At 41.4% G+C, this 24,324-nt stretch overlaps 1 protein-coding gene across 1 annotated transcript; it reads left to right on the plus strand.

Annotated features, from left to right (window-relative positions):
• The first annotated feature begins 1,054 nt into the window (after positions 1 to 1,054).
• Positions 1,055 to 24,324, plus strand: LOC139928713 (cytosolic non-specific dipeptidase-like). The gene is made up of 12 exons (XM_078287211.1): positions 1,055 to 1,166; positions 3,967 to 4,089; positions 4,740 to 4,883; positions 5,527 to 5,680; positions 6,334 to 6,431; positions 9,232 to 9,429; positions 9,587 to 9,671; positions 9,785 to 9,945; positions 10,515 to 10,679; positions 23,308 to 23,449; positions 23,859 to 24,006; positions 24,130 to 24,324. Exons 1-12 carry the CDS (start codon positions 1,104 to 1,106, stop codon positions 24,191 to 24,193), a joined length of 1,545 nt encoding a protein of 514 aa, XP_078143337.1. The 5' UTR covers positions 1,055 to 1,103; the 3' UTR covers positions 24,194 to 24,324.

Below are 24,324 nucleotides of genomic sequence, written 5' to 3' on the forward strand. Positions count from 1 at the left end.
ATTCATTGTAATTAATAAAGTAATTTCTGCAACATCAGTAGAACCTCATTTTTATACATTTTCAACTCATGGTAAAGCACAAGAAAAAAGTCCTGATTTGTTTCATTTCTGTGGCTCCACTTCAGATCAATAGTGTCACACCAAACTTTCAATTGTTTTCGAATTTGTTATGGTAGCAGGTAATCACTTCATGAAATACTAAGCTTAAACTTGAATATCCTGGGAGAATTAGTAAATCAGGTACAGAAAGTAAAGCATCACTTTTAGTTGCAGAACCCTGACAAAAGTATGCAGTAGTCCAATTAATTAAAATATTGTCACCTTAAACTATTCTTTGCTGCTATTCACAGGTCAAGTGTGTACATTTCAGAAAAAATACATGACAGAAATTTAATGTAGTCAAATAAGGTAATATGATGTGAAATGAAATGTAAAATGACCAAAAAGTAGACATGTGAACATGAACAGTATGTTCAGGTCAGCAGTGTGACTTTTCCTTTACTTTTCCATATTGCAGTGTTATTAATAGTATTCTGTTACATCACCACACGGCCGTCTTGGTAGGAAAATAACATGTGATTGTAATAAATTAATCAAATGATTATAATCAAATGACAGCCACAGCCAATGAGCTGTGTGTATTGTAAAGTGCCATATTGGTAGGAAATGCATGTGACATCATGGGAATACTATGAATATACTTAAAAATTCTAAAGCCACTGCAGTCTTGAAAGGCCTCATTTTAAGCTCATGTCCACACAAGAGGAGAGAGCCATATTCACCTTTACATTTACATTACATTTTATTTTAATATTCATGTGCTGTATATTATGACAGGTAACAAAAATAAAGTGCTTTAAACACAAATATTTTACTCGGTCTTTATTGCTTAATGGCGGGATTTGTCTCAAAAGAGGGCCTCCACAGAAAATTTTGCCTAGGGCCTCCATCGGTTTAGAGCCAGCCCTGTGTTTATCTAATATCCCAGCATATCTCTGCAGTGGTGTGTAAATGAAAAACAGATGGTAAATTCTTGTGCGTCATGAGTGATGACGTGCAGTACCCAGAGAAACAAACATAAGATCAATAGCTAAGTGGCGGACATGCAAAGAAAGCTTCATTTGCACAATTTTAAGCAGGAATACACACCGCGTTTCAAAACTTTGGTGAGTGTTTGATACTGAACTACGAATGGTTCTATTATGGTATGATTTTTTTGCATGCAAGAACAGCACATATCTGCCTGGGAACCTTCCTGTCATGTTAAAAAAAAAAGTAAAAGATCTGAATTTTTGTACACTCACAATCTTACAGTTTTTGAGAGAAAAGATAAAGAAAGACAAAATGAATAGAGGAGAGTAGGAAAATAATGACACTTGTAATAAGAGAAGATCAGACAATACAGAACAATTTGACATATTTGAGTCCCACTTTCATGTTGAAATCGAGATTTGACTGGCTGACCTCATTTCTATCGGGATTTTTTTTTGGTTTCTGCTCTTAAGTTTTCAGCTTTCCTTAACATTAAAGCAAGGCTTTCACCTCAGCAGTCACCCAAGTTTAATAGAACAAGTACAGATGCTGTCCAGTCCCACAGCACCTATAGGTGTGCAGTATCAACTTTTGCTGTGGTTACTACAGTCCTGGAATAATCAGGATAACCACACCGTTCACCAATGTATAAGAAGAATAATAGATCCACTCTACTATACTGCTACACTAGTAGCCTGTTAGCCAATAATTTGTTGAGGAAACGAAAGGTAATTCTGTCGCCTTTCTCTCCTCTTTTGCCAGAAATTAACCTGACACGACATTCCTCCAGCTCCTGACAGATCTGGATATTTACCTCCGCCAAGGAGGTTATGTTTTCGGTGCCGTTTGTTTGTCTGTTTGTTTGTCTGTTAGCAGGATTACGGAAAAACTACTGGTCCGATTTTCATGAAACTTCGTGGAAGGGTGTAGCATGGGCCAAGGAAGAACCCATTACATTTTGGAGCGGATCCGGATCCGACTCATGAACAAGCAGTAATAGCACAAACCTTGGCAGAGGTCTTCTAGTTTGGATTATGGATTGAAAATTAAATAGGTTGTAAATTGTGCATGCAGGTCCCTAACAATGTATGAACTATTCCTAATTAGACATTAACAAAAAGTGTATTACACAGTAACCTTAGCCTTAGCCTTATGACCACCAGTTGGAACTGTGGATTGATTTGCCCTCCAAAGGCTGCAACTAGCCTCTGTCTGGTGCCTCCCAGAGAAGGAACAGTGCAGGCTTTTGCCCCGATGCCAAGAGAGCTTGGATGGCTGTTGTCAACTCTCATTCACACATTCATTCACCACCAAGTTTGGCTGGCACAGTCCCGGTGTAACCAGACAAGTTGTTGTCACAGCCACTCAGCAGGCACGCAAGCATACCGTTCAGGTATGCTCAAACTATGCCAGGCAGCAGTTTCCAGGCCTTCACATTGACCTTGCTGCCACCAGCAGACCTAAGGTCAACCGCCACCTTGCTCCATTGGCCACCCCAAGCATCAGTGCCCTGCTAAGAGGCAAGACGAAACACCATGGCACCCAGGCTCTCTTACCTACGATGCTAGAGACAGCCTTTCATTTGGACTCTCCCTTGCCCCTCACATATTCACCAGGTGCATCCCTTTCCCCATTGCTGTCACAGGACCTAAAGGTCCTGCACATTTGGACAGCTGGCTAATCTGTGCACTGACCCGGCTTCACGTAACCCAAGACGCAGCTCTCCCTCTCTCCCACGTGACCTGGTTGGGTGTCACCATGAACTTTGGAAAGAGCTCACTGGACCCCTCTCAGGGCATCACCTTCATTTCATTCACCCTAGATTTTGTCAGTATGACAGCCTGCCCATCAGTGCAGCATGTGGCATCCTCAACCTTGTTCCCTTCTTCTAAGAGGGCAGGATGATTCCCAACATCCTGTTTCAACAGCTTATGAGCAAATTGGCAGCTGCCCCAACTGTTGTTTCCTTGGGTTTGCTATCACTTTGCCTCGTCCAGAGGTGGCAAGGTGACACCCTCCACTTGGACGCAAAGTGGCACAAGTGCCGAACTACTGCGCGTGTCACTGCAGTGCCTCCTCGCTCTCAGGCCATGGAGGGATAGGTCTTATCTGTCCAGTGGTGTACCCATGGGCTCCAGTCCATCTTGACGGAGATTGTAAAAACAGATGCCTGCCTCTCAGGATGGGGAGCAGTATGGCAGGACAGGACGATCAGGAGGCAGGACAGTGGTCAGGAGTGCGCCAAGTCCATCAACGTGCTCATTTGGTCAGACAACCGCTTTTCATATAAGCCATCAGGGGGGCACCAAATCTGCTCGGTCTCTTCAGGTGACACGAAACCTGTTGACATAGACAACCCCCGTCTGCCCAGCCTACGGGCAATACATCTACCAGGAGAACAGAACAAGGTCGGCGACTTCCTCTCCCATCATCAGCCTCCCCTGGGGGAGTGGCGCTTTCATCTGGAGGTGGTACTCAGCATCTGGAGCCTCTATGGAAGAGTTAGTGAGATATGTACTTGGATCCCTTGTGAGTCATCCAGTGTTATGCACTGCCTCTCGCGGTCATGAAAAATGAAATAGAATGAGAGTTATGGATGTAACTGCTGATCTATGAATCCTGGATAACCACCAGAGTTCTTCGTCACTCAGAACCTCATGATGTCTCAGTATGTTCTACCGCTGTTATTTTGTACAGCCTCATAATGCTACAGTTCATGTTTTTTCCTGGTTTTCATTCATACATCCACACATTCTAATGTTGAAATTGTCACCTGTGTTATGGTTAATAGCTACCATTTGCTGTGTTTTTGTTTATATTCTATTTTTCTTTGGGGTATTACATTACTATGTTACGTTACGTTACGTTACCTTAACTTACCTTACCTTACCTTACCTTATATGTATCCTTATAAGTCCTTGTGGTTGTTCTCAGGTTCAATGTGTTGTTCCTGTGTTCCTATTACTGCACACATCATTCTCCACCCCTCCTGGATCGTCAGCAGTGTTGGAGCCTCTGTTTCAGTACATTGATGAACATAACAACGAGTTCATCCAGGTGAGAAAGTTTCTCTTTAATTGAGAAATAATGTATTCAAATTGACATTTAAAGAAAAGATCCACCCTAAAACACTTAAACACTGTTACAAACAGCTATTAGTAATGTAACTTGCATTTCTGGTCCCATTTTGTTGTTCAACAATGGAGTTTAATAGAATATTTTATCAGCTATCTTTAACATCAATGGTAAACTAGTTGGGTAAGGGACACGACTCACTTTTTCTTCACTGGAAAAACTCTTGCTCTCTTGCTCTTACCACGCTATTGCCATCGCTATCACTCTGTCCATCTACACGTGAGTTCACGCCCCTTCTCTGGGGGTTGTCAAAAGTCATTCTGGGAAATGGAGGGGGGAAATCCAAGGTTGAGGGAAATTGCATACACCAAAAAGTAAATTACAGCACTTTATCACAAAATAACTCCTGGAATGCATTGAACATCACAGATTGATGATATCTATCAGTGTAAGAGGATCTAAGAGTGGATTTTTCCTTTAATACTGAACACTAAGGAGTGGATGAAAGCGAGTCGAAAACGTCATTCTGCTGTATAACCATGTTCCGCCTTTCACCAAAAAGATTTGTAATGTATGCTGAAGATAACTCTGGAAGATGATACAGTGTCCCTGCTCCCATGTTGCTGTCTCAGAGGCTGGCTGAGTGGGTGGCAGTTCAGAGTGAATCAGCTGATCCAGCCAAATGGGGAGAGGTTGAGAAGATGCTGAACATGACAGCAGAGAGGATTCGAGGAATGGGAGGCAGTGTGGAGTTAGCAGATGTGGGACCACAACAGGTATTGAAGTACTGACCACAAAAACACACACAAACACAAAATAGGGTAAGAGTGATACATGGGAACGATATTGGTCTTTTATTAAAAATCAGACATCGGCCAGTCAATATGTTTTTATTACTATTATTTGTATATCAGATGTCTGACCAGAGAAATCATTCTGGTGTGGGAAGATTTTCCTCAGGTCTGTAAAACCTGCAATGAAACCTGCCTTACCCTGCCTTAAGGAGCTGCACTAGGCAACTCCTCATGCTGGCAGCTACAGGTGGCAGTGAGAGGTAACTTTCTGAATTTCGTGGACATCAAAACACAGAAATCATGTCATGTAATGTCAGTAAACGGCACACAGCCCCAGCCTGATCTGTGATCACTTTATACCAAAGGATACCAAAGGGACAAGAGAGGCAAAATATCTATAATTGGTGAGTCCAGCTTTCTCTGGACGGAGCGCTCACTGATCATACCTGTCACCAGAATTGAATTTGGACAAATAGGGTGAATCTACAGTGTCTCAATTAGTGGGGATGGGACCCTCTTCTCTGTTGCAGCCCACTTTGTGATTTAGGCTGGTATGACAGGTGGAAATTAAGGTGGAAGAGAGAGTTTTAAATAAAAATCTTGCCTTGTGCTATTTTTTTAAAAGTTAGCCAGTGGAGAGATGGCTCCTGTTCCCCCGGTGTTGCTGGCTGAGTTTTCCAGGGACCCAGAGAAAGCCACGCTCTGCATCTACGGCCATGTGGACGTTCAGCCGGCCAGGACAGAGGATGGCTGGAGCACCAGTCCCTTCAACCTGACTGAGATCAGCGGTGGGTGCTCTATGTTGCATGCCTACCATGTTTGACTTATCCCTTACTTAACTAACAAGCATTGGCTTTGTCACCACTGGGGTTAGACCGATATATTTATTTGCTGATATATTGAGCCAATTTTCACGTTTATTACATTTTGGATATCAGCCGTCCAATATGGTGGAGGTTCTGTAAAACCTGACATGTAATTTTGTTTTCTGTGCATCTTTTATTTATTCACTTAATTGTTCAATCATGTTTTTTTTTGTAAATGACTTATACATTTAAAGGCCTAATGTAGCCTAGATTTCCCCTGTCATTACATAGGTGTAGAGCTGGTAACCCTAAAATAATTTCATTACTGTGGGTTTCAGTGGAGAGTTTTAGTGTCCCATGATGGTCTAAAATACTGTTTCAGAAGCTTTTCCACCCTGACAAGAATATAATTATGTAGGAAAACATATGTGTAAACATAATTTTTGCATGAAAATAGACAAATTTAAAGATATTAAATATCAGTACAAAATGTCAGATATCAGGAGCTTCATTACAGAAATATTGGTATTGCTACTGACCTTCAAAAATCCACATCAGTCTAACCCTAGTCATTTGTAATATGTCAATTTATGATGATAATGTTCAGACAGTTGCTTCAAATTTCCATCTTCTTGGCAATCTGTATGGGCGAGGTGCCACTGATAATAAAGGACCTGTACTGGCCTGGCTTCATGCTGTTGAAGCCTATCAAGCGGCAAAGCAGGTTATCAAATGTCTCATACAGACCCACATTATTTTGCAATGCCATTATGTTTGTCGTCGTTATGAACCATAAGTAATCTTTACCAAACCATTAGAGTACATTTATGAGCAGCACAGCATAATTAGTGTGCTTGCCGTAGGCAGAGCACACTCTTATTATCTCACATACTTATTATTAGTGTGCTTGCCGTAGGCAGAGCACACTCTTATTATCTTGCATACTTATTATTATTATTATTAGTGTGCTTGCCGTAGGCAAAGCACACTCTTATTATCTCACATACTTATTATTAGTGTGCTTGCCGTAGGCAGAGCACACTCTTATTATCTCACATACTTATTATTATTATTAGTGTGCTTGCCGTAGGCAGAGCACACTCTTATTATCTTGCATACTTATTATTAGTGTGCTTGCTGCAAGCAAAGCACACTCTTATTATCTTGCATACTTATTATTATTAGTGTGCTTGCCGTAGGCAGAGCACACTCTTATTATCTCACATACTTATTAGTGGGCTTGCCGTAGGCAAAGCACACTCTTATTATCTCACATACTTATTAGTGTGCTTGCCGTAGGCAGAGCACACTCTTATTATCTCACATACTTATTAGTGTGCTTGCCGTAGGCAGAGCACACTCTTATTATCTTGCATACTTATTATTATTATTATTATTATTATTAGTGTGCTTGCCGTAGGCAAAGCACACTCTTATTATCTCACATACTTATTATTAGTGTGCTTGCCGTAGGCAGAGCACACTCTTATTATCTCACACTTATTATTAGTGTGCTTGCCGTAGGCAGAGCACACTCTTATTATCTCACATACTTATTAGTGTGCTTGCTGCAAGCAAAGCACACTCTTATTGTTACTGTCGGCCATTTTTATTATTATTTTTCCGCCAAAAAGTTTGGCACGCTACTCCTCCTACAGTTTTTACAGTACATACACATGTGAGACATCAAAACGTGCGGCCCATTGAGGAATCGTGTACTATTACTTTTCTAAGAGATGCATCATAAGGTTTTTGAGATATTAAGGATTAAATGCCATTTTGGAAGCAATACACACACATTGTAAAATGAGAACCATGTGGACTCAATTATAGGATCACAGAGCCAGAAATTTAAGTTCCGTTTTCCACAGGATCACAGAGCCAGATATTTAAGTTTCGTTTTGAAGCTAAGGTAGAATCAGATCAGTATGGATGTATTTGGACTTTTATTCTGTATATTAAAAGTCTACTGCAGAGTTTTTTACCGGCTGGCTTGATGCATTTAGGACAGAGGGGCCGTTTACCGGCTGGCTTGATGCATTTGGGACAGAGGGAATCGCGCTGCGGAGATCGGGATGTACGTTAGCACGCAGTAGCTGAAGCTAAGTAGCAAGCAACAGTAGCATGAGCTTACTAGGCTATACTTTGAAATGGTCGAGCTCATTCATGTCAGTGCTTCGACACAGCCAGCAGATGGCGACAGAGACCATGAGTTCCCCACATGGGCTGGCTTGATGCATTTGGGACATTGTAAAAGGATGAGAACCTGAGAACCGTGTGGTCTCAATCACAGGATCACAGAGCCAGGAATTGAAGTTTGGTTTTGTCCTTGTTTCTCCGCGGAGATCGGGAGGCTCCCACACAGTAGCTGAAGCTAAGGTAAAATCAGATCAGTATGGATGTATTTGGCCTATTATTCTGTAGATTAAAAGTCTAGTGCAGAGTTTTTAATGGCTGGCTTGATGCATTTGGGGCAGACGGAGATCGAGAGGGACGTTAGCTGGTTTCTCACACACAGTAGCTGAAGCTAACTGAAGCTACGGTACACACACAGAGTATGGTGGTTTTTACGTGTCGGCCGACGCTTAACGGTTAACTTAACTTTTTTTATTAACGGAAACTAGACATCCAGACGAATACGTAGGTACCAGCCATGCTATGCTAGCTCGCTGGGAAGCGGGCGTAAGATAGCTCCAAAGTCAGTGAGGTTTAGCTCTAGAATTGTGATGCGTTTTAGGTCCTTGGAAAGCTGGGAATCTTTAGTTTCGTTCGATACCAAACATGTTGTTGTGGCGTGATGAGAAAAGTATCCCAGTGCCTTTCAACGCAACTGGCTCTGTTTACTGAGTCTAGTCTGTCAAATTCAAAAGGGGCCAGTGTTACAATTACCTAGGTATCTGGTTAGATGAAAAATTGTCTTTTAAACCCATGTCAATGAACTGACTAAGAAAGTAAAATTTAAACTGGGTTTCTTTTTTTTTAGAAATAAGCAATGCCTTAACATGAGTAGTAGGATGCAGATTATATAAGCAACACTTTTTATCAGTGCTTGATTATGGTGCTGCTGGGTGATGCATTTTATAGGGATTGCTCTTGTTTTTCTTAGTAGACTTTCTTATTTTGTCTGCATGTGGATGGTCTGGAAATAACTTATTTTGTTTGTTGTTTTGTTTTCTTGTAGTTGTGTACACAGGTCTGTCTTGCAAACAAGATCTCGATCTCAATGGGACTTACCTGTTTACATAAAGGAAATAAAAAAAACATTTTAGGACATTGTTATTTAAACTCTTTGTGATCAGACACAGTTTGGACAAAATACAATTGGTTTACGGATTTACGGAGCGAAATGCTAACAATTGCAATGCTGCACCGCTTAGCAAAACTAGTGAACGACAAGTCTAAGGGCAGGGGCATTGCAAGGGCGGCAAGCACACTTAAAATTTTCTTTAGAAAATTTAGCCTTTTCTAGTTATCTGTTGTACTTTTACACATAAAAGTACAACAGACTTTTATTTTTTTTCCAGGAAATACCTCTGAATCTGAAATTCATCATCGAGGGAACGGAGGAGGTGGGCTCGTATGGTTTGCTGGAGCTGACCAGGAAGAGAAATGACAGCTTTTTTGCAGACGTGGACTACATTGTCATCTCTGATAATGTTTGGACAACCAGAAATCCAGCTCTGACCTACGGAACCAGGGGGAACTCTTATTTCTTTGTTGAGGTAAAGTAAGGAGCTCATTTGGTTGGGTACTAGAAAAGACTAAGAGAAAATATATGAGGGATAAATCCAGAGACTTAATTTAATATTGTCTGCTTTTAAAAAAAACATCACATTAGAGATATGTCACCTGATGTAAACCTGTCTTTTATGTTTCAAGGTTGATGGCCCTAAACTTGACCTGCATTCTGGGGTGTATGGAGGTTCAATCCATGAACCAATGTCTGATTTGATAGCCTTACTGGGTGAGAAAAGGGGTTATATACCATAAGGCATCAGCCTAGACAGATGTAAATGATATATCAAAGTTAGTAGCTTAGTGGAAATTGTGCTAAACACCCTCTCTGTGCGCCTATAGGGAGTCTGGTGCACCACACGGGTAAGATCCTCATTCCGGGCATCACTGACGATGTGGCTCCCCTCACCGACACTGAGAGGAACATCTACCAAAATATCAGCTTTGACCTGGAGGAAATGAAAAGGGTGGTAGGCGTCAAACACTTTCTGCAGGACACAAGGGTTAGTGTTAAGCTGCAGCTTCCTGATGTATGGAATTTAGTGAACTTTGTCTAATGTTTTATTGGTTTATATTCCAAAGAGCGCGAAAGACTGAAATAGCGATATAAACCCAAGACTGAAATTCTACCTGAAATATGAACATTTGGACTAAAGCATGCTCTTACTATCCAGTAGGGATGGGATATCGAAATTCAATATATCGTGATACAAAAATGTGACGATACATATCGCGGGGCAGAAAAATGAATCGTGATATTAGCTCCATATTATTCTGCTGTAGTAATCACAAATGAGACGGCTTGACCATCACAATTTCACAAGCTCTCTATCCAAATTATATTTGCACTTTGTAATGATATTTTTAAATTGTTGTTTACATTGTAGCAAGACAATGCCATCGCTCGAAAGATGAGTGGCTCAGAAGTAAACATAATTCTGCACAGTCAGACTTTGTTGCCACTGAACATTTATTTATTACATCGTATCGAGGTAGTATTGAATCGTGAACCTCATATCGCGTATCGGATCGTATTGTGAGATAAGCATATCGTCCCATCTCTGTTATCCAGGAAGAAGTCTTAATGGCTCGGTGGCGTTACCCATGCCTGTCCATCCATGGGATTGAGGGAGCGTTCTCGGAGCTAGGCATGAAAACCATCATCCCCAGACGGGTCATTGGGAAGTTCTCAATACGCCAAGTATCCAACATGAACCCACATGATGTGGAGAGAAAGGTACTGGCCAGTGACTTGGCCGCAATGCGACCATGTTAAACTTTCTTTAACCCTCCTGTTATCTTCAAATTTACTAACATCTTTTATCCTTGGGGTCATGGTACCTTATGTTTCTTTGTTGACTACCTAAATAGCCCTTTAAATAAAACATACGTTGGGGTGTGTGTCTCCGTTTGGATGTCCTTCACAACAGTTGCAGCAGCTGTTGATGCTCTTGGAAAGCACTGTCTTCTCTCGATATGAGGTTTCACCAGCGCGTAACCCAGCTGCTCCAGGAAAATCCTCCTTCGACTCAGTTTTCCACTGTTCCAGTCCTTGTTTATTTCGCTTCATATTACAAAGGCATTATAGGCGCTCACATCAATGATGTTGAAGAAAATGACAAGGGGCCAACGGGCAGTCATGCGTCGGCTATCGAAAGCCATTGGGGACAAAACCGTCTGGGAAAATACGCCTTAACAAGGCAAAATGGACCACATAAAAAATAAACGCGTTCAAAATACCAGCGTTAACACGGAAGAAATGGCTGCGTTTAGACGGCCAAAATGAACGCCTAACTTACACAGCCAATACTGCAGCATTTTGGCATATATTTGCATTTATTTGCATGTTAATAGAACAATTACGTATGTAATTACGTACATCTATGTATGTTTCAGAGAGTGTGAAGACGTTGGGTTATATTCATGAGATGGTGATGTATCGCCTACGTGCTACCCATGTCTGTACCACGTGATGCTGAGATAGAGGCATACGTCACTTCAATCCGTGGTACATCATTGCCTTGTAATAGCTTACTCTACGTGGTCAGTTCAAATACATGCAGGCTAACAACAACAACAAGGAAAAGAAGCTAAGCTATTTATCCAAATAAGCATGGCACTAGGCTACAGTAGTAGGCTCATTTGTAATTAAAACTAGATCAACCAAAATTGGCTAGCTGGCTTAATTTAACACAATAGGTCAACCTTTACAACTAAAATACAAAGAAATATTCTGTAGTAGGCTTTGGTAGCTCTACAAATTCTTCAACAACATAGGCTACCTGAAAGTGTGCTGCCACCCAAAGGAATAGACTATTAAAGCACTATGTTTTGTCAACACGTTAAATTTTGACGTGTGCATTTTGGCTGTCTAAAGATGGTAAATTTTCCCGTGTTAACAGGGGTCTTTTGAACGCGTTCATTTTTTACATGGTCCATTTTGCCTTGTTAAGGCGTATTTTCCCAGACGGTTTTGTCCCCAATGGATTTCGATAGTCGGCAGCTGTATGTGGCTGTGACCTTGTCCAGGTTATCAACCCCTCCCTTTGTCTCGTTGTAGTCCAAGACCATTTGTGGTTTTCTGTCTTCTCTGGTGCTCAGGACAGCATCTTTGTGCATGGTGCTCATCAGCAGGACATTTTTCCCTTTCTTGGGGCAATAGGAGACGACAGTGGCTCTGTCAGTGAAGGCAAACATTGAACATGTTACCTTCCTGTTCTTCATTGCAAGAAGCTCAGAGGGAAGCTCCGGCTTGTTTTTTCTCACTGTCCCCAACATGGTAACCTTCCTTTTCAGCAGTTCCTCACCCAGGGCGTACGATGTGAAAAAAATATCACATGTAATGTTATAACCATTCAGTCCTTCAGCCATGTCTAGTACCACCCTCATGCCCTGAGGGTGGCTTTCAGGTGCTTCCCCAGGGGATTTACCAGTGTACACCTGCATATTCCAGGCATAGCTGTGCATCACATGCTGCCCATATTTTGATACCGTATTTGGCCGGTTTGCTTGGTATGTATTGTCTGAAGGGACAGCGCCCACGAAATGCAACCAGACATTCATCCACAGTCACGTGGGGGCCTGGATTGTAAAGAAAGGGTAATCGCTGAACCCACTTGTCCCATACATCCCGTATTGCTGCGAGTTTGTCATGCTTTCGTCGGCCCTGCCTTGTTTCTCTGTCATCAAAGCGTATGACACGGGAGAAAACATGGAATGTCTTTAGAGACATGGTGGCTGGAAATATTGCCCTTCCAGTGTCAGCATTCCAAAGGCTTGCTGTTGCTTCGCCTTTTGACTTTTACACTCCTGCCAAAATGAGCAACCCAATGTAGGCTTGCAAGTGGGTCACATCCAAGTCATTTTATTTTTTATTTTTTTTTATTTTATTTTTTTTATTACAGGCAAAAATACACATAACACACACGACAATATGACATGACAATATATCCTCACAAAAAAGAAAAGAAAAGAAAAAATAGATAAATACATAAATAAATAAAATAAAAAAATAACAATAAATAAAAATAAACAATAAATAAAAATAAAAATAATAGGATCCCTTCAGTAATTCAAATAATTAGATTGACAGTACCAGTGCATTTTGAAACTGAACTATACATATGACAGGTAGAGTGTATTTAGAGTTTTATATAGTCCCACTCTTCACTAGAGCAAATTTTTTCCCATTTCATATTGTGTTGTGCTACTTTGTAATGGTTTGTAGCAATTATTTTTTCCAGAAGGAATTGGCTTTGCACTGTATTTTTTAAGAAACTTAGATTCAAATTAGTTCTTGATTGAGCTTTAAATATAAATATTTTACCTAACAGAATAATTGTATTTATTATCTGGGGACAGTTTTCATCCAGAACCCCCAACATAATGTTTAAAGGTGTAAATTTAAAATAAATATTGAGTGGCCTTAGCCAATTTTGGATATCGGTCCACAAACTTGCAACATATGGACAATAGAGAAACAAATGCAACTGGTCTTCCTCTTCCTCATTACAGAATCTACATAATGATGATTGTTCAATATTAAACATGTGAAGTTGTTTTTTAGTAGCAGTAATTTTGTAGAATATCTTCAATTGAAAGATTCTGGAGTAGGAATCAATTGTTGTTTTGTAAATATCCAAGTCTTTCCAACTGTCCCCATACACGCGCCTCCCCTCTAAGTTTGTCATCTCAAGTATATCCTTTTCGATTGATGGTGTTACGAAGAGCTCAAATGCTGATTTTATGTCTTGGACATGGCTGACAGCGTATCTGGTGGGGCCTGTAACCATTTTGATGACATTAGTGTGACAGGTAGAGAGCACAGGTAGATTCCTGTCTGTTTGTGTGACATGCTCCTTTCCATAAAGGGTAATCAGGGAAGTCAATGGACTAAGTATCAGCCAATGGGTAGCATCAGACACACCTGAGCTTCATTTCCTCCTCATCATAGGGAGTATGTAAGGCTGGAGATCAGTGTGGAGCACGCTGCTCTGTGGTTGTGCTCTTGTGCTGTGTTCTCCTGTGCTTGTAGCCGAAGGTAAGCCTAGTATGCTAGATGAATGGTATTAATGATAGCAAATTAATGATAGCAGGTTCCAAACTATTTCACTGACTGGCTCACCTTATTATAGGTTTGATCAGCCTGGACCCTTATGGCTCCCCATTAGATTGGGACTGAATGGGGACCAAGGTAATATGTGTTTCTCTTCTTTCTTCTTGGTTTTAATGGTTTTATGTTGGTTGACTAATCGCTATCCTCGAATAGGGATGATCCAGCAAAGCCAAGCCCCAGTATAGCACTCCAGAGGAGTGTAGGAATTCCCCTGACTCTGATTCTGACTCCTGTTACAAGGTGGTGTTTTGATGTGCCAGAGCTATTTTCCTTTTTTTTTCTAGTTGGTGTAATGTTGTAATGGTCTGGATTTCAGACTACGGTAACTATTGTATTTTGTTTCTTTTTGTAGGTTACCGCCCCTGCTGTTTTGCGTTAGTTATATTTATGGTTTAGTTTTTCCTTTTGCCTTAAGCGCCTGACGTGGTCCGGCATTGCCATTTGTGTGGTGGTAGTGTGGAGCTACCTCCTGTCTGGTCTGGGAATACCTTTTGAATTATTTTGTATATTTGTTTTTCATTTTGTTTAGATGACAAACCAGCTGTAGGTAACTGCCCTTTGTGGACCCTGAGGAGAGTGTGGCCGTGTTGACGGGGACTGGCAGCATAGGGGGGCCATTCCCTGAATCACTTGCATGCTATAGAGTTAAATTTGCACTAAACACCTTTTGCTCACCTTTTGCAGTGTGTGACCTGGACACAAACGTGGTGTGGTACGTCGTTGGCCTTGTCCTGTTAGCAAGTCTTCCCCTGTCATTGGCCTCCTCCCTCAATTCTCCACTCCCCTTGGGTGTTGGTCACATTCCAGGCTTACTTACTTTATGTAAAGGGGCATGTCACACAAACAGACAGGGATCTACCTGTGCTCTCTACCTGTCACATTAGCAGCACTATGTCTACCCTGTCGTTCAAGTGGGGAGAGGGACCATAACTTTCCATTTTTGGAAGGTAACGTGTCTGCTGGTGGTTGAGAGGCAACAGGAGGGTCAACACTAAGGGTCTCATTCTCATCAGAGGAGGATGCCTCATAATCAGGGTCCTCCTCAACATTATCCTCTGTCTCAGACACATTCTCCTCTATGTCACTTTCGCTGTGACAAAACCTCATTGACAGAAAACCTTTGCTTAAGGTCATTTTCAATTGAGCGCATAAAGAGAGAGCACACAGAGCACCAAGAGAAATGGTTTAGAAGGCTGCTGTGCAAGCTTTTATATGTTTGCTCCTCCCCTATGTTGTTTGAACTATCAATGTCCTCACGGGAACCATATTTTCCCGCCCCCACGGCACGGGAAATATCAAAGTTCTCGTGGGAATTATGTTTTCCCCTCCCCCATGTCGTGTGAACTATCAGTGGTTCTCGCACTACTACAGGTATGGTTATGTTAGGTTAGGGCCCTAAAGCAGAGGGAAGTTTTTTGAAGACTATAAAATTGCATGTTATAGTGACCTCAATATCATCCAAAATAAATGTGTATAAAATGTTTATTTCTTATGTTTTATACAGCTAAAACGGTCTGGGGTCAAAGAACACCGATGCGTACAAAATGTGTACAGGACATTGAAAACATCATGTTAATTTTATGTTTACCCAGTTGTCCCCATTAAATTAGGAAAAGTCATTAAATATGAAGCAAAAAAAATGTCAATCACTATTTTAGAGACGTTAAGCATTAAATGGGGTCAAATTGACCCCAAAGGTAATAGGAGGGTTCTTTAAGTTACTTGCATTCAAGAAAAACAGTAGTGATTAATAATTATGCTATCACAGCTACATCCGATCAGTACATATTTTTGTATATTCTCTGCATATGAGTTGCAAATTGCCGTTTTCTGTACATTTGGTTCCTCCATCCAGAGTTTGATAAACTGACCAAAACTGCACATTCTGTTCATATGTTATCTATATCTGTAAATAAATCTATTCGATAAGGTGAACATATATATTTTCTTTTGCAACGCCTTTTATGCATGTTTGCACATCCTGTATATATTCTGTAAATTCACATACGGTTTTCTTTATATTCTTATGTCCTTCTAATGTGTTATTATTATTATTCAAATGTTTTTATTGAATTTTTCCAGACAGAAAAAACACATAACATAAACCACTCTTCCCACATGAAGACACATCACTAAATACACTAAACAAACCAGAAAATAAACAAAACCAGACAATAACAATAACAGACGATGCCTACTTCCTAAGGTTCACATCATAACCCCATTGTGGGAACAGAAAATACAGGCAGATCATTTTACTCTTTTGCAGAATATTTGGAATCAAAATAGTCCAAGAATGGTTGCCAGACTTTAAAAAATTTATGGACAGATCCCCGAGTTGAATATTTAAGCTTTTCAAGTTTTAAATGAGCCATCACCTCTCCAACCCATTGTTTATGTGATGGGGGTGTAACAGACTTCCACTTGAGCAGGATGAGGCGTCTAGCTAAAAGTGATATAAAGGCTACAGCGTCAGACTGAGCCACAGAGAGCTTCAGTCCACTTGGAACCACTCCAAAAATTGCAATTGTGGGGTCAGGGTGTATTTCTTTGTCACAAATATAGGAAAAAGTCTCAAAAATGTCAGACCAAAAAGCGCTCAAGGTTGAACAAAACCAAAACACATGAATAAGTGTGGCTGGGTCCCGGTTGCACCGAGAGCAAGTCGGATCCAATTGCGGGTACATGGAAAGTTTTTCTTTGGAGAGATGAAGTCTGTGAAAAACCTTGAACTGTAGTAACCCATGCCTAATATAAATAGAGGTTGAATGTGTTACACCCGCTACAAATCACTAGCATAAGGAATGACAATCAAGGAGGTAAAGAGTAACATGTTTATTACAAAAGTTAAGCTTGACAATTTACATCCGCCCACCTTAACCTCCTTACAGTTTACTTCCCAGCTATCACTGACAGGACAGGGGCTGAGTTCCACTAAATCACACCAGTGCACACTATAATTAATAAGTCTTGCACGCTAGGTTGGTTAACACATTCCAAAGTTTAACACACATGATTAATGTCACTGCAAACGAATAATAACTCCGTCACACCTTAAGCCTGTCCTAACTGTCTGACTGGGATTCGACCTGAGTAAAGGTATTGATGGGGGAAGCAAACAGATGGATAATAAAACAGAACAAACAAACGAAAAGAAAAAAAAGAAAACTAGTCCGCCCCAAGGGCAATACCCAGATCTTTTTGCCCGCTACCAGCACACTTGCCAGGGCGGACTAGACAGAAAAAGCAATCCCAAAAACAAACTGGCAAACAACAAAAATAGTCCCACGGCAAGAGCAGCTAATGGACCACTGATGCTCTGCAGGGAAACAAATATTAACAATCTTAAAAACACTTTATTACACCAATATAAAAATACATACCGATTAAATGTTAAAAACTACATGCCTAAACTTCAAAATACCTGGTACGTCGGTCTACTTCGCTACCGACTACCAGCCGCCTTCAACCCAACAGGGAAGCAGGTCTGAAATAAATGAAAACAATAAATGTCACACACATTCAAACCTGACAGCACAAAACGCTATACAAAGAAAACAGCCTTAGGCCTACCAATTGTTCCTGCCCTCTCGTCTTCCCTGCACGCCAGCATGGAATGAGGTGTGCACCTGCCTCACTCCACCGGCCTGAACCAACAGCCGCAACCTGCGTTCCTCCTGCAGGTAGCCCTATATCAGCAAACCTCTCTAATTGGTGCACCTCCCCTTTTTCACTCGGTGCCACCTGCCACAAATGTATTCTCTCAATTGAGTATCGCCAAACATCATCAGGGATCTCCCCACCAAAGTCTCTTTCCCATAAATCTTTCAGATGATCAAGAGAAGGTGAGGTTGCTGTTAAGAGTGTATCATATATTCTAGAGATACATGCTTTTTCTGATGGATCTAAATTTACACATTCCTCCAACCAACTACCCGGTGGCTGGGATGGAAAAGAAGTGACATTTTCTTTTACAAAATGGCGGACTTGCAAGTACCTGGAAAAAATGTGATCGTGGAATATCATACTCCCTTACCAGTTTATCAAAAGAAATGAAAATGTGATCTTTGAACAGATCATTCACACATTTCAACCCCCGTCTAAACCACAATTGGAACGCTGTATCCATGAGTGATGGTGTAAATAATGGGTTAGCCATGATTGGCATGGAGGGCAGAGCCTGTTTGAATCCAAAATTATTCCTAAATTGGGCCCATATCTTCAATGAGCCCTTTATAATGACGTTACCCTGTAATCCTGGCTGCTTTAATGGAAGTGGAGCACATACCAAAGAAGCCAAGGACACCGGATTACTAAAATATTGCTCCATGTGAGTCCAAACTGGTCCATCTCCCTCACGGTACACAGAAACCCAATAGGCCATTTTGTGAATGTTGGCTGCCCAGTAATAATAGATAAAATTTGGCAACGCCAAGCCTCCATCCTCTTTATAACATTGTAGAAAAGCTTTCCTTATCCTGGGAATACTCTTATTCCAAATGAAAGTACTTATACATTTGTCTAACTCCTTGAAATATGATTTAGAAAGAAAGACAGGAATTGTCTGAAACAAAAACAAGAATCTGGGCAAAATTGCCATCTTAACAGAATTTATTCTCCCAGCCAATGATATGGGGAGTGCAGACCAGCGAGCAAGATCTAATTTAGCTTTCTCCAGTGCAGGCTTAAAGTTATGTCTAAATAAATCCCCATACTTGCGTGTGACTGAGACCCCGAGATAAGTAAAACTGTCTTGAGTCACTTTAAATGGATAAGTTTCATATGAAAGTAGTCGAGCCTTTTCATTAATTGGGAATAACAGACTTTTGGCTAAATTTATCGTATAACCAGATATTTTCCCAAATTCTGAAATAACACTTAATGTCACAGGAATAGAAATATCAGGATCTGACAAGTACAGAATGAGGTCATCTGCATATAGCGAGAGCTTATGGATCTGCCCGCCCCTACCAATGCCAGCCAGCTGTGTGGTGTCTCTGAGCACGATTGCCAGTGGTTCAAGGGCGATATCAAATAGGAGTGGAGAGAGTGGGCAGCCCTGTCTTGTTCCTCGATGTAAGGAGAAAAACTGGGATAACAACTTATTTGTGCGGACAGCGGCCCTCGGTGAGGAGTACAACACCCTTATCCATGAACAAAAGGAGGCTCCAAATCCAAATTTCTCTAGAGTCGTAAATAAATAATCATATTCTATGCGATCAAATGCCTTATGGGCATCTAAAGAGATCAGAACCTCTGCTGATGTTGGTGAGTGAGGAGAGTAAAGTACATTAAACAGGCGCCGCAAATTTCCAGACATCTGTCTCCCTGAAATGAAGCCGGATTGATCAGCGTGTATAATCTTATGCATGACTGAGTCCAGTCTAGTGGCCAGTACCTTTGTTAAAATCTTAGCATAACAGACTAACCGGCCTGAAGGATTCACATTTTAATGGGTTCTTATCTTTTTTAAGAAGTACTGAGATCACAGCTTCAGTCATCGTAGGGGGTAGTGATTTCTGTTCAAATGCTTCATTATATACCTCACATAGGAGTGGTACCAGCTTAGTAGAGAATTTCTTAAAGAATTTGATGGGGAACCCATCAGGCCCCGGGGATTTGCCACTTTTCATCTTTTTAATTGCCTGATCTATTTCGGCTGTTGATATAGCCTTATCTAACTCTCGTTTATCATCAACATTAAGAGTGGGCATTTTAAGTTTTTCCAAAAATTGGTCTGTTTTAATTTTGTCACCAGATTCAGATGAATAAAGAGCCCTATAAAATGTCTTAAACTGATTATTGATTGCTCTCTGATCAATAGTTGTCACTCCCTCGGCAGTTTCAATTTCTGATATAAATCCAGCAGCTTCAGATTGTCTAAGTTGATGAGAAAGTAGCTTGCTAGCTCGTTCCCCATGTTCGTAGTGTTTTTGACGAGATCTTAAGTGTAACTCTTCAGCCATCTCTGTAGTTAGTAAATCGAATTCAGTTTGTAATTTAACTCTCTCCCTATAGAGGTCAGTAGAGGGCGTGGTCGCATGTTTTTTATCGAGCTCACTTATCAAAGAAATTAACTCATTAGTACGCTTTGTCCTCCTTTTGTTCATGCCAGCAGTGTATGATATCACCTGCCCCCTCAAGTAAGCCTTCATAGTTTCCCATAGATTGCACTTGGTTGTACTAGGTGTCTGATTCGTTTCCAAAAAAAAGTCTATTTGGTTAGATATGAAGGAGACAAAATCTTCATTATTTAGCAATCGCGGGTTAAGTCTCCATGAACGATATGCAGGTTCAGTTTCAGGGAATCGTAATGACATTTCCACTGGACTATGGTCTGATATGATGATATCCCCACATCTGCTAGATGTCAACAAAGTAAGCAGTATTTTGTCCAGGAGAAAAAAAGTCTATCCTGGAGTAGGATTGGTGGGCAGGTGAAAAAAATGTATACTGTCTAGTTGCGGGATTTTTAAATCTCCAAGGATCAGTTATTCCATACATCTCAAGAAAAGAGTTGATACACTGTGCTGACTTGCTTAAGATTCCAGTTGTGCCTCTGGAACGGTCGAGAGTGGGGTGTAGGACACAATTAAAGTCCCCCCCAAGTATTAAATGGTGGGTATTTAAGTCTGGCAATAATGAAATAAAGTTTGAAAATCAATAGCTTACTTCCTTCAAAAGAGAAAAACGTAAAGAGCATAGCTTACTATAATACCTCACCTAGGCCTACAACTGAAAAAATAAAACATAGGGGTTAACTGCTGCATGGTTTGTATTTAGGTTAAATCTTGGTATCCGTGCCCCTTCACGTCACATACCTACCAAATCAAGTAAACAGAATATAATCTACATATTGTATCTGGCCTCGGGTTTAAACAGCATACCGTTAATCAGTTCCATTTATAAACACATAACAGAAACGTGTCCGGTCTCCCAAATAATTTGTAAAAAACCTACCGGCTTGGTGGACTAAAGGCCCTGACACACCAAACCAACGTCAAAGAACCAGCGGCGACGAAGGCCGACTGTTGCGTCGCCTCACGTCGCTTGCGTCTGGTCCAAAAAGTTGCACTTGAACACACCGCAAAGACTACAGCCGATGGCCAACTAGCACGTACGTTCTGCGCCTGCGTGAGGGGAAATAACCATATGTCTGATAAGAAGTTGCAAATGGCACTGGCGTTGTCAGCCCTTGGTCTTTTGGTTGTGGAAGAAGAAAGGAAGAGGCGGAGGCGAAAAATAAGGAGAAACCGCACTAAATGGGTGAAATCATGAATAACGTTACTCCAGCGACAGGCTCAAGGGGCTTTCCCGAACCTGTCTCTTTCCTGTTCAGTTCCACATGTTGAAGGAATTTATCAGTCCAATCAACCAGAGGCAAAACACGAACTACCAATCAGAGTGATCTCTCTCACCGACGGGCTCCGACGCCGATTCAACATGCTCAATCGGCCGAAAAGACGCCGACAGGGTCCGACTAGTGCCGACGGTGCGGGACACACCGCAAAAACTAGGGACACCGACGCTTACCAATGGCCCGACATTGGCCGACGGCCGACCGTCGGCCTGGTGTGTCAGGGCCTTAAAGCAATTCTCCTGTCGGAGACAAGTCTGTGTTGAGAAACAAGAAAATAACGCCGCTGACTGTAAAAGTTCCCCAAAGGGTTTAAGAGTCTTTTCTTTTCAGATTAGCCATTATGAAGTCCTTAGCCGTTGTAGGATCCTTGAAACTTTTGCTCACGCCGCCATCCACTGTTATTTTCAGCTCCGCTGGATACCATAAGCCGAAGCGCACCCCATCACAGCTCCTCAGCATGTTCCGTACCTTGTTGAATGCCGCGCGTTGTTCCATCACTGCCTGGGTGTAGTCTGGTAGGATACGGATCCTGTCTCCGTCACTGGTCGTCACTTGTTTCTGCTCTCTGGCCTTTTGGATAATAGCCTCTCGCTCCGGAAAGTAATGGCATCTGATGACGAAGGCCCTGGGTGGCTGGTTGTCTTCTGGCCGGGTTCGCAGAGTGCGATGCGCTCGGTCTAGTAGCGGTGGGTTTTCCAAGCCAAGTGCATTTTGTAACATCTTAGAAATATATTGGACCGGGCGCTTCCCTTCTTCTCGTCGCTCCTTAATACCGGTAATACGCAGATTACAATGGCGTGATCTAGCTTCTAGGTCTTCGTTACGTGCTTTGAGCGTGGTTACTTGTTTTTTCATCTCGGTCACCTCACGTTGAAGGGTAGTGATGGAGTGTGAATGGTCAGTTGCCGCTTGTTCAATGGAGGCTATTCGTTTCCCCAATGCCAGGCTATCGGCTTTAGCAGCCTCGTTAGCTCTTTTCAGATCCTCTCTCAGTTGGTCCACCTGGCTACCTATCATAGCCGACTGGCTTTCAGCCTTCTCTTCAATTTTAGCCAGCAACTCCATCTTAAAGTTGCTGATTGCTTGGAGGATAGCACTTTGTTCAGTCGGCTCCATCGTTGTAGCAGGTGTACCACCGCTAGCATGAGAGCTAGAGCTAGCATCTGGATTCTTCGCACTATGAGGCATTTCAAAGTTTCTAAGTTTTCAGGCAGGCGTCAAAGCGTTCCCAAGTTATCACTATGCTACATAAGCTGAATTATTGGCAAGAAAGAAGCTTAAAATTATAAAATAAAATAGTTCAGTCGAGGAGCTCAGTAAGGCTGCGTCCTCACATGGCAGTCAACCGGAAGTCCCCCCGTCCTTCTAATGTGTTGTATATTGCATATATCTGGATAATTTTTTTAGCATTTTTCAGTCATCTCATAGTGCATATATTGCACATGCTTAGTATATTTTCATATCATACATATTTGTCATGCTTTTGTTTGTTCTACTGCTATTATTTTTGGATATTTTTGAATAACCCCCAAGTACGCCAAGTCAGGCACAAATCCATCCTAATCATTCCCAGTGCTATGAAATTGTGGAATGATCATAATGGATTTGTGCCTGACCTGTGTGTTTTGTATGGACATAGATGGTTGTGCATGTAAGCGCTGTTTGGTACTGTGTCTTGCATTGCTGTAAAGAAATGTACTACTACAACATTTGCTATATTCTTATTTACATAATTTTTCTTTGTTCTGTATCCCATTGCTATTTGGTACACATCCAAATTTTCTCCTGCGATCATTAAAGTTTCATCTTATCTTATATAGTAATAGTGCCACAAATTGTGGTCCACTTACTGTACTTTGACTTTAGTGTGATTTCCTCCATTGTCACCAGGCAGAGGAGCATCTGAAGCTGGTCTTCAGCAGACTGAGAAGCCCCAACAGGCTGACAGTGAGTGCTGCTGTGGGTGCCAAACCTTGGGTGGCCAAACTCAGTGACCCTCAGTACTTTGCAGGAAAGAAAGCCATCAAAAATGGTGAGTTTACTTTTACTGTACTGTAGTTATAGTTTTCATACAGTAATGGATTTCCATGAATAGTGGTAAGCAAAAAGGGAGTAAACTATGGCCTGCAGTCTGTGATCATCACAAGGCAAACAACAACCAATATAAAAACAAATAACTTATTTCTTCAGAAAAACATTAATTTATGCTCCTCCCCCCCCCCCCCCATATAAATCACAGATTGATAGTACTTACTATGATGTGTACTATGAATTTAGGTCATAAAGATATATTTCAGCCTAAAAAAGGAGAGTAAACTCTTCCTGTAAATAAAAAGGTGGGAGTTTAGTGGGTGGATCTTCCACTACATCCCTAGTTATGCCAAAAAAAACAAAAAGTGTCTTATCTTGGAGATCAATAAAAATGCCGTTCTATGTGTCAGTGTTTGGAGTGGAGCCTGAGCTGATCCGAGAGGGATCAACCATCCCTATCGCCCAGGACTTCCACGAGGTGACCGGCAAAAGTGTGATGATGCTGCCAATTGGAGGCCATGACGACGGAGAGCACTCTCAGAATGAGAAAATCAGCAGGTATGAGAGATGAACACGGAGCTGAGGTTTCACACAGAGCCAGTCCTCAGGAAAAGAAAATACTTTTTTTTATATTAAACTCTTTTTTTTCTTCTCCCTGTCTTCCTTGACGCTTCATTCCAGGTACAACTTCATCGAGGGGACCAAGCTGTTTGCGGCTTATATTCACGAGCTTTCCCAACTTTAATACATTCACATATTATGTTTGCCTGTACCTCCTGTGTACCTGCTGCTACACAATTTTAACACTGAAGCACACAGGCTTCCAGATCACAATATTGTAACCTACTACCCTACTACAGCTACTCAGTCATTTGC

This window comes from Centroberyx gerrardi, chromosome 12 (assembly GCF_048128805.1).
Source record: "Centroberyx gerrardi isolate f3 chromosome 12, fCenGer3.hap1.cur.20231027, whole genome shotgun sequence".
NCBI classification, from domain to species: domain Eukaryota; kingdom Metazoa; phylum Chordata; class Actinopteri; order Beryciformes; family Berycidae; genus Centroberyx; species Centroberyx gerrardi.

Bases quoted from the DNA above. Each gene is read 5' to 3' on its own strand.
- LOC139928713 (XM_078287211.1), top strand. From the start codon at position 1,104: ATGCAAAGAAAGCTTCATTTGCACAATTTTAAGCAGGAATACACACCG. The intron at 5,681-6,333 runs AGATCAGCGGTG...CTTCAAATTTCC, and splicing joins CAGTCCCTTCAACCTGACTG to ATCTTCTTGGCAATCTGTAT. The intron at 9,672-9,784 runs GTGAGAAAAGGG...GTGCGCCTATAG, and splicing joins TGATTTGATAGCCTTACTGG to GGAGTCTGGTGCACCACACG.